The sequence below is a fragment of the Syzygium oleosum genome, unplaced genomic scaffold (assembly GCF_021117445.2).
Source record: "Syzygium oleosum isolate NSW1041296 unplaced genomic scaffold, Sole_v2.1 Sole_v2.18, whole genome shotgun sequence".
Taxonomy (NCBI): Eukaryota; Viridiplantae; Streptophyta; class Magnoliopsida; order Myrtales; family Myrtaceae; genus Syzygium; species Syzygium oleosum.
In genome coordinates, this window is record NW_026607502.1 from 2,647,553 (window position 1) to 2,658,872 (window position 11,320).

Below are 11,320 nucleotides of genomic sequence, written 5' to 3' on the forward strand. Positions count from 1 at the left end.
CTTTTCTTTTTTTATTTACCTTCATTGATTTCCAGCAGGCAGGCCCTGGAGAGGGCGTCGTGGCCCTCGCCGAGCCCCTTGCCACGACGCCGTCACCTAAAACTTGGTGAGGGTTCCTACCGTAGTTTGTTACAATTTTGACTAATTCGTAGTAGCAAAATTTAATGAGAAATCGAAATAAATAACCAATAGACAAATGCCTAGGTGAAATGTACTTCATCTTTTATTTCTTCTCTCTCTTATGTATGTTCTCACTTAATGTTCGACCACCCAAGACTAATGTGAAACTCCATTAATATGGACAAGTTCTAACGGACAAACTACGCGCGTGCAAAGTACTTTTGAGATCCTCTTGTTAGCTCTATTTGCTAAATTTATCAGTATAATGATGATAGTGTTCTTGATCATATTGATACTAGTGAAAAAATGAGACGAAATGACGATTCTTCACGTAAAAAAAGAAATTGGGTGGATACTTAATGAATAACAATTATATATCAAGGGTAATTCTAGAAAGTAAATAGTGAGATAAACGGTGGTTTAGTTTTGACTTAAATATATAGACAAAGATATATATAAGCCTAATTTAAAATAAAACACAATTTTACGTTGAGTGACAAACAACTTTCACTTAAATCCCAAATCTGATCAAACAATTCGAAAATTTCACATCACGAGAGCCAAATTTGAGACTTGTGTAAAAGTTGGTATATTTTATTGAGACAAAAAACAAGTTTGGGCAGAATTGTCACTCAATGTAAAATTGATGTATTTTTATTGGAATTATATATAGACACACACAAAACCATGGGCCGAAAACTACACAAGTGGATCTTACCCATTTAATAAGTACAAGCCCAACAGATTCAACCAATATAGCCCATCTCAAAACCATACCCTCAGAGATACCAAACTTATTAGATATTTCCTAATAAATTCTTATAACGTGTTGAAATATGGCTAGTTGCCGCACATCAATTTCTACGTAAAATCGAGAATCTCGTGCCAACAAGCTAAAGCCATGTTGCCTCTTGATGGAGTAGCGTTGGTTGTATCGAGATTGATCTACAAAATTTATTTATGAAGTATGTAACAATTTGTAGGCGGGTAATAAAACGGATGACTCATATTGAAAACCGATGTATACGAATCCTGCATATTACTTCAGGAGTTGGTTTTTGCAAACTTGTCTAAAACCGGTTTATATCATTCTCAATTGAATTCTGGTGTGTATGGTAACCATTGACTTCTTGTCGTGATCAACCTACATTTCCTTACGCCAACAATCATCAAATTCAACGAAAAGATATATAACCTTGCCCCCTAAGGTTTTGTACCCTTTTGGCCGTTTCATTTGAATCTTCTATGACTACACTAAATGCAAATTTGACAAATTGCCGGGTTAAGCAGTCGCGGGAGAGAGAGAGAGAGAGAGAGAGAGAGAGATGGAATCGCTTTCCCGGAAATTACCCAACGCTTGCATAGAAGATCATTTTCCAACGCGTCAGCTTCAGGTGGATTGATGATGTATGGATTCATTTTCAAGCAGTCGTTTGCTAAGGAAGAAATATTAGTTTAATAATCAAAAGATTATATCTTGAATAATTGTACATAATGTGGTTAGCTGTCCATAGATGGTAGCTTGTTCTCCCGTACCCAAAATACAGAAAGTTAAAGAAGTTTGTATGTCATCAGCATCACCTAATGAAATTGAAAGATTAGAAAACTTATGAGAGGTGATACATCTTACAAATATTTTTGTTGTCATTGCAAGGACCGAAAATGAAGATGGTTTTTGGTGTTGAGTTATTACATGGAAGGATTGCATACGTTGTTTAATGCCTGGCCAGTTGCCGGTTGCTTACCTCTTAGTTATGAGCTTGTATGCGATTACTAGACTAGGATGTTATTCAATATAGTTTTCCTGCATCAGTTTCTACTACGAAAAGGGATTTGCGGCTTCTATACGCTATCGGGCAAACACCCCATATTTGTAGCATTTCCAAACCTACTATAGCTTTTAGGAAATTGTCTCACCCAGTTTTTAACAAATCGCAATCTTAAAATAATTATCAAAATATACAAGTTACAACACTTAATAAGAGCAAAATGCGGTTACAACTTACCTACAACTATACAAGCATACTGCACCATCTTTCTCTATCAAGGCCATTTCTTGTGGGAAACTCAATGGTCTAATGTCGTTGTTGGAGCTTAGAACTCATCGGAAAATTGTGGGAGAATAATCAGATTGTTCTTAATCATACTGACCAGAAGCGCAGGTCCAGGACCTCTACTTGGCATATGAAATTCTACACATACGTATGTGTACATATCACCATCCACCAAATCGAATTATATATGTATATATATCAATGTACATAGTCCCACTCCGGTGGGGTCAACGAGAGAAAAGTATGTGTTACTTGTAATTTGTAAATTTAAGGGTGGAGACTCCTCTTTTCGTGGTAATCTCGATGCAATTTCCCTCGAGCCGACCATTTGCGTAATGATTGGTCTTCTCGAGGCAAGTTGAAATAAAAAATAGCCAAAAAAACGTTTGTCTATTCGAATCGTCATGATAATGGAAAAAAAATTAAATAAAATAAGATATTCTCCGGTTCAACCTTTGCCATCAACATCTCTCCTTGCCCATACTTTCTCCCCAAGATTGGTGACAATTTTGCACGCCCTCTCGAGCTCCTATATAAGTAAGAGGATGCTACATCTAACAATCCAATAGCAGCTCCAAGCAAGACTTGCTTCCATACTCCCCCAAAATGACGGTAAGATCTCTCTCTCTCTCTCTCTCTCTCTCTCTCTCTCTCTCTCTCTCTCTCTCTCTCTCTCTCTCTCTCTCTCTCTCTCTCCAAGTAGCGCCTCGTGGACCTAGCTCTTTAGCTTACTCGAATGGCTCTTCGTGCCAATAAGCATCGAGGCCTAGCCGGTAAAGAGATTGGGAGGGTGGGGCCAGAGAATACCAGGTCCAGGATTCGATTTCTGTGATCTCCGCACACACATGTACATAATAGAGAATAGTGGAATCGATAAAATAAAAAATAGAATGGCTCTCCGCAGTATCCTTTAGATTACGCATGACCAAACACGTAAACGTTTCCTTTCATACATGTTACAGATTGTGGAGATGCATGTGAACATGGATTGCCATGGATGCGAGGACAACGTAAGGAAAGCTCTTAACAAGCTCGAAGGCAAGTCTCCGGGCACTTAGAAAATCTCTCCGACATGCTTACTCGTTTGCTATTTCAATCTCTTGCGAGGGTTGTCGTCTTCTGAAGGAGATATTTTCAGGTGCATCAGAGTGCCACATCTTCTGTCCACCCAGCCAATCATGGAACATCTAGTATTACAAAAATGTCTTTATTAAGCTGAATAAACAACTTATAATCGGTGGCTATCTATATCTTGTTGGGTCAATGGGGTCAGTGACCCGGAACAATCCTGTCAAGTTCCTTTCATCTTTCTTCAAGGATGAACACTTTGCAAGAAACCTTACCGCCCATCAGACGCCGGCCATCTTACATGGTCTTCAAATTAAGAACTAATACCTTGCGGGGTCTTCAAATAATATATTTTCTTTTCCTTTTCCTAATAATCGGGATATCCAGCATCAATTGACAACCGATTAATCCCCAACGAGTTTTGTAGACCAAAGTTCCAACCACACCGGATAACCGCAGAGTCGCAAGGGTCCTTGACACTCGAGAAAGGCCCAAGAGACTAGTGACAGAGGGGTCCGAGCTTGAGACCTCTTGCCTCTCGAGACGGAAGACTCGACTGCTTTACCAACTGCATAACCCACTTGGGTTAAAATACTTCATGTTTTCAGCCAACACATAAATTATGTGCATATATGCTGGACTAAGCTAGGAAATTAAGTTTCTTCTTATCCATTATTTGACGTGCGCCTTGACATCACACATATATTTGCACGTAAACTAACGGTCGTACTTGAATTGTGACGCAGGAGTGCACGATGTGCACGTCGACTTCGACATGCAAAAAGTGACCGTGGCGGGCTTCGTCGACGAGCGCAAAGTCCTCAAGGCCGTGAAGAAGACCGGCAAAACTGCTCAGATCTGGCAGCACCAACCCACCAATCTTTACTACAACAATTTCGACCAATATCAGTATGACCAGATGAACTACGGCCGTTCATCATCGTCGAACTCGTTCTACGCACGACCAACTCGCATGACCCGTCACTACAAGCACGGCAAAATTTTTGGGAAGACCAGTCACGAAGTGTATCATCACCAACCACCATACTCTCAGATGGTGGAGGATAGGCCCATCACCATGTTTAGTGATGACAATGTCAATTCTTGCTCGATCATGTGATGGGTTGCAGACTATGTATATATGTATAGCTAGTGTTCCCCCTTACGTTTTTAATAACGGGGAACCTCTGTTGCGTAAACGGAGTTGATATTTCTATCTAGAACATAAGTTCATGGTGTGTGTGATGTTCAAATTATAAGTAGATGGGCAAAAGACTTGATGTGCTTTCGTTTATCTTCGGAGAAAATTACCAAATAATTCATAGACCTATTGTGCAAATGCCAATTTGGTCATAAAATTTTAAATTTGGCTAATTTAGTCCTCAATCTTTGCGTGAAATTCCAATATAATCATTCCAGTCAATTTTCACCGGAAATCATTCATGAACAATATCCCTTTGTCTTCGGTATATATAACACATGAGAAATAAAGAAACAAATCACAATTGATCCTAACTAATTCTAATCTACAACTACAGTGATGGGTCTCATTTGTTTAATTGTAGCAGAGACAATCCTCGTATAGCTAGGTTGTACATAAAGACTGAATCGTTAACATAGACAATGCAAATTTCGATTTTCATGTATTTGGCAGATCCATGATGAACCTAGATTTGTGGGCTTGAAATTTTGTGATGATGAAGTAATCTTTCCAATACGCCCCGCAATGCCCATCGAATTTTTCCATTCCGATCTTCCCGTTAGCCATATCTCTCTTATTATAGTTTGTTAGAATTTTGATTGATTCCCGGTGGCAAAATGTAAAGAGAAATCCAAGTAAACAACCAATCAACATGCATGTTGGAGTATTTAAATATTAAACCACGCATTCATCTAATAGTTTGAACTTTTAAAATAGTTGGCAGTGATCCCACAAATTTTCACATGCTATCAAAGCAGAGTCCTGAGTTCAATAATAAGCGTTATATTACGACCGCAATAAAAACAATGCAAGCAATAAGAGAGGATTCAAAGAGAGGCACTGCACCAAGCCCTTTAACATGAAAGGAGATCGAGTAATGCAAAGAGGTCTTCTAGTCACACCAAGGGCGTACAAAGGCACAAGTTCCCCTTCTCCAGACTCAGAGACCATAAGGTCCAAAAAATAAAGGAAAAAATTACCAAAAAAGTCATAAGCCTATTGTACTTGTTCCAATTAAGTCATAAACTTTTCAATGTGGCCAATTTAATCTTAAACATATTGCACTTGTGCTAACTCAGGCCTAAACTTTTTGCCGATTGCCAATTTAGTTCTAAACATTTTGACGATTTGTCAATTTAATCCTTTTGGCCAATTTTGGCCAAAAATTGCTAATGTGGACAATTTTTAAAAAATTTTTGAATTTTGAAATATTTTTTTTCTCTTCTTTTCTTTTTTCTTTTTTCTTTCCTTTTTTTTCCAATCCCGTGCTGGCAAGGTCACTCGCCAACCGAGGGCTAGAAAAAAAACGGAAAAAAAAGTAGATAAATTCAGAAAAAATTTTAAATTATTTTTTTTAAAATTGTCCACGTCAACGTCGGCCGTACCACATAAAATGACCAGCGTAGACTAGACAGTCATGTCAGCAATTTCTGATCAAAATTGATCAGAATGACTAAATTGGCAAATCGTCAAAAGACTTAGGCCTAAATTTGTACAATTGAAAGGTTTTGTGATTAAATTAGCCAAATTAAAAAGTTTAGGACTGAATTAGCACGAGTGCAAAATGTTTAGGACTTTTCTGGTAATTTTTCCAATAATGAAGTATTTGTAGAGTGTGTCTACAAGAGAAGCCGAACTTACATAAAGCTATTAATATTATGTAAGATGTCTTCAATTTGAATACAAGACTAACTTTTTATGTCGAAAACCCCAACCCTCTTTTTCTTTTCCTTCTCTTTTATGTGTGTTCTTACTTAATGCTCAAGACCACCAAAGACTAATAAGAGTGCATTTAGGAGAATTTTGGGGAAATTGCTTTGCAGTTCGACAAAGTTCTTTGAATAAAGGTGTTCAAAAAAAAAATCAATTAGTATTTTGATACTCAGCTTTTGGTGCATTTTTGTAAAGCAACTTTACAATAAATTAAAATTAAAGAAGAAAGAGAGAGAAAAATAGAAGGTAGGGGTTACTATTGCCAGCAAGCGTCGTGGCAGGGGAACTAGAGCTCAACAAGCTTCAACTAGAGGCGAGACCTCACCAAGGCTTGTTGAGGTTACGCGACCCCATTTAAGGATTCACCAAGGTCACTCGACACAAGGTGAAACAGATCTCGCCTAGGCGAAACTTGCCGGTGCTGCACGACCCTTGGCAAGCTGGATCTAGAACCTGGCAAATGTCAACCAAAATTGGTACACCAATATATTAGTGAGGGTAAGATTGAAAGGAAAACAATTTATTAAACCTCTGAAGTAGCATTTTCGGAATGTTAAAAGCCTAAACCTGATATTAAGTTGCCTTGAGACTCGAGCATTTTCAAAGCTTACCTTTGAGCCGAAGGCCCTTGAAATTGTTTTACTGAATACCAAAACTTTCGCCCAAGGGTCTTTGGAGGGCCAAAACTCTTGAAAATGCTGTGCAAACACAGCTTGAGAAGCTCTCTTAATCAACCGTTGTCATCAATATCTCAAGCTTGTAATGTAGAGACTCTTTGACCTAGTTCTTTAGCTTACTCGAATGGCTCTCCGTGGGGTCTTTCAAATTACGTATGACCAAAGACATTTCTTTTCATTGATGATACAGATTGTAGAAATGCATGTGAACAAGGATTGCACCGGAGGTGAGGAGAATATAACGAAGGCTCTTAACAAGCTTGAAGGTAAGCCTCCATTGTTGAGGTTGTCCCACATCAGTTGTGGAAAAGCGCTGATGGGTCAGTTTATAAGTGTAAAGGAAAGTCTCACCCTTTAAGCTAGCTTTTGGGGTGAGAGAGGCCCAAGACAGACTACCCAACACTGGTATTAGAGCTCAGGTTGCCAACAAGGCTGGACCCAATAGTCACACAGGAGAATTACGGATTGTTGCGTCTCCGACCCAAGCCCGATGTGTGAGGGAGAAATTGTTGAGGTTGTCCCACATCAGTTGTGGAAATGGTTGGTGGGTTGATTTATAAGTGTGAGAGAAAGCCTCACCCTTTGAGCTAGCTTTTGGGGTGAGAGAGGCCCATGCACTTGAAAATCTCTTCCCCAAGCTTATTCATTCCTATTTTACTCTTGATTATCTTAGGACAACAGGAATACGCTAGGGTTTTGGAGATATCTTTAGGTGCATCAGAGTGCCACATCTTCTGTGCACCCAACCAATCATTGAACATCGAGTATCATATATTTCTTCATTTTTCATTCAAATAAAAGTATGTTAATTATCTGAATAAACAACTAACAGTAGGTGACTCTCTATATTTTGTTGGGTCAATGGAGCAAGTGACCTGGAACAATCCTGTAAAGTTCCTTTCATCTTCCTTCAAGGATGACCACATGCAAGAAACTCTGGCCTGCGTCACTCTGGATAAAAAAGGTTTTCCTATTCCAAAGCAAGTTGAAGTTAAGACGGATCACTTAAACTATACATTAAAATCTTGTGGGGTCTTCAAACATTTTATCTTGTTTTCCTTTTCAAAGCAGTCGGGATTTATGGCACCGATTGGCAACCGATTAATCCCCAATTGAGTAATTGCAGTCCCCTAGTTCCAATCTCATCGGGTAACTGCAGAGCCACATTGGTCCTGAACTATTGAGAATGGCCTCAGAGACTGTCAACAGAGTGGTCTGAACTCAAGACCTCTTGCTTCCCGACACAGAACACTCAACCGCTCTACCTCTACCAACTACACTAACCCACTTGGGCTAAATAGTTTTTTTTTTGTCAACCAACACTTAGATTATGCAATTTGGTCAATGTTCTGGACAAAGCTAGGAGATTAAATTTCTTCTTATCCATCCTTTGACGCATTGCACATGCAAGTTTTATTGTTCGAGATCGTATGCAGATTTGCACGTAAACTAATAATTGTAAATGAATTGTACTCAGGAGTGAACGATGCGCACATGGACTTCAACATGCAAAAAGTGACTGAGGCAGGTTTTGTCGACGAGCACTAAGTCTTCGAGTCTGAGAAGAAGACCGGCAAAACAGCTGTAATCTGGCAGCACCAACCCACCAATCTTTACCACGATAATTTCAACCAGTATCAGATGGCGGAGGAAAGGCCCATTACCATGTTTAGTGTATGAAAATGCCGATTCCTGATCGATCATGTGATGGGGATGGAAATATGCATATATATGGAACTTTGGTCATGTAAGCGTTGATTTTCTATACTATCTAGAGCATAAGTTCATAGCGTGTGATGTTCAAATTATAAGCAGACGGGCAAAAGACTTGATTTGCAAAAGACTCTGGCTTCTGTGGAGGAACGAACAACGGACCATTGTTTCCTTGAAGACCATGATATGAGATTGGTCCCAAAATAATCAATGTAACCAGTGGTTGATATTTAGTCGTATTTATCTCTGGCTCAATCGGCAAAGGGAAACATATCTTTACCATTAAAATCTAAATATGTTGATGCGTCATTTTTCAAATTGAAAATGTCTATTTAGCCTAAATTGAGTATTATAACATTTTAACTCGGCGTTCAGTTTTAGTGAACTCGGCGAAGAGCGCAGATCATCACCCTAGGGAAGTCAATGTTCTTATCATGGAGGCCCGCCGAGTCTTGGGCCAGTTTAAGCATCTTTCTCTAAACCATTGTTCAAGGATTCTAACTTAGTAGCGGATTGGCTTGCAAGGCCCACAGATTGAATGGTCTACCTTCTGATTGGGTCGCTCATCCCCCATTTCCTTTGGGATTTTCTTTGTCTTGATTCTCTTGACGTGGGCTTTGATATTTTAGTACTTTCGAATTCAATGAATTAACTTTAGACCAAAACAAGAAATTCAGCGTCAGTAAATTAGATCCAGACATACGATCAGCATGAAACTTAATGACATTTCCTATCTTACAAAGAATCTTTATGAAGGGTGCACCACCATACCACTTTACGATGCATAAACACCCTGTCAATATTGGCTATATTGAAAACCCATAACAAGCTCTCATATGGCATTGGATCCCCATAAGTAATCGATTCAACTTAAATTCTTGAGATCATGATATAATTGCTTGAAAAAGCGGAAAAAGTGGTGAAAAAGCTTTCCTGAATGAATTTGTGCAACGTATCAGTGTAGCAATCTTCAAATAAACCTAAAAAGAACCTCCCTCCCTTCTCAAGGCATCCCTGCCATCAATGAGGACTGCCGATAGCAAGGCGATGCCTCCTGATCTCCGAAATTGGAGGCCTCTCGCCGCCCAAATCTAGATGAGCGCGGTCTGGATCTCGGCGGGAGAGAGCAACAGGGAGAGAGAGATACCAAGAGCAACAGGGAGAGGGCAGATACCATTGCCATTGAATCTGGATATCAAAGAGCGACAGAGCATAGAGATGACAAGTGGAGATGAGAGTTTTGGCTAAACTGCTTTCATGAGTTGGGCTAATTCACTATTGGTGTTACCTGAATGGCGATGCGGTCCTAGCTATTGATGTGTCATGGTGGGGTGCAAAGGCTTGGAATGTGGCGGTGGCTGCTCAAAATGGAGGGATGGAGAGGTATAGTGTAGGTCTGTCAAACGGACGGGTTGAATTTCATGAATAAAAAAAAAAGGCCAGTTGGGTCAGGTTTAGGCTAGGTCATAAATGGCGTGAATGAATTTGACCCATTTAACTCGTTTTGACTCATTTATTTGCAATGATAATTTATTGACCCATACTTGACCTAACCTGAGATTCATTTTTCTAAAATAAACATTTTATCCTTAAATTCTTGCCTTTGAAGAAGAGTGGCTCCATGGATCGGCTCGTCGAGTTAGTGAGAGAGTTCATGTATCGGGTTATGAACAGGGGCGGGAAGGCATTGGTGAAAGTCCGGCCCGGGAGATCATAAATCATGAAACCGGTTTAGGCTTTGGTTTTGGGTAAAACGTAGACGGGTTTGGGCCATAAACTTACTGATAAACAAAACCGCACCATAGATTGCTCTCCATGTAAATATGGTTGTATGCACAAGACGAGGAAATATTTGGACCCAAACTGACTAGCATGTTGGACAACACGAAGTATCAAATATTCTAGATGCCGAATCAAGGAGGCTTTATGAACATTCTGATTTACATAACTAACTTGAACTATATATGTTGAAGTTTTCAAACTTTAAAGTCAAATTTCTCAAAAACTTTCAAGTCAAATTCCTTTGAGAAATTTTCACGAACACTTAGGATACGCATGGCAACGATTCTGTGCCCAGGAACTGATTCTACTCAGAAATGATTCTTTTTTATTCCGTGCCCGGGAATAATTTCTAAGCATTTAAAGGTGTTTGGTAACTACCCAAAATTTCTATTCTTAGAATAGAAAAAGAACAGAAATGCGTTTGGTAACTACACAAAATTTCTTTTTATTAATAATATTTTTGAATTTTTTAATATTTCTTTCTTTTTTTTTCTTTCTTTTCTTTCCTTTCCTTGGCCATGACCGGTCGCCGGTGCCAGTGACCAGCCATAGGCCAGGGCTGGCGAGGGCGTCACTGCCCTCGCCACCGCCCTCGCCGTCGCGACCCATCTCTCTCGTCTGGGTCGCGATGGCGAGGTTGGCCTCGCCAAATTTGGGCGAGATCGAGCCTCGCCCAGCCAAGGTGAGGCCGACCTTGCCGTCGCAACCTATCTCCCTCGCCTGGGTCGCGACGGCGAGGTCGGCCTCGCCATTGCCGACCTCGCCGTCACAGTCGCGAGGCGCCCTCGCTGGCCAGGCCTGTGGCCGGTCGCCGGTGGCCGACGGTCGGCGGCCGGCGAGCGGCCGGCAGCAAGCCAAGAAGAAGAAGAAGAACAAACCAAGAAAGAGAAAAAAGAAAACTAAGAAAAATCAAAAATAAAAAAATTATTCCCAGAATCAAGAAGCTACTTTGCTTCTTGATTTTGTTCCAAAACTGATTTTGGAAACGATTT

At 40.0% G+C, this 11,320-nt stretch overlaps 1 protein-coding gene across 1 annotated transcript; it reads left to right on the forward strand.

Annotated features, from left to right (window-relative positions):
* Positions 1 to 2,702: 2,702 nt before the first annotated feature.
* Positions 2,703 to 4,480, forward strand: LOC115682065 (heavy metal-associated isoprenylated plant protein 28-like). The gene is made up of 3 exons (XM_030606205.2): positions 2,703 to 2,786; positions 3,137 to 3,212; positions 3,989 to 4,480. Exons 1-3 carry the CDS (start codon positions 2,781 to 2,783, stop codon positions 4,360 to 4,362), a joined length of 456 nt encoding a protein of 151 aa, XP_030462065.1. The 5' UTR covers positions 2,703 to 2,780; the 3' UTR covers positions 4,363 to 4,480.
* The last annotated feature ends 6,840 nt before the right edge of the window (positions 4,481 to 11,320 follow it).

Coding starts and splice junctions, on each gene's coding strand:
- LOC115682065 (XM_030606205.2), top strand. Junction 3,213..3,988: donor AGCTCTTAACAAGCTCGAAG/GCAAGTCTCCGG, acceptor ATTGTGACGCAG/GAGTGCACGATGTGCACGTC.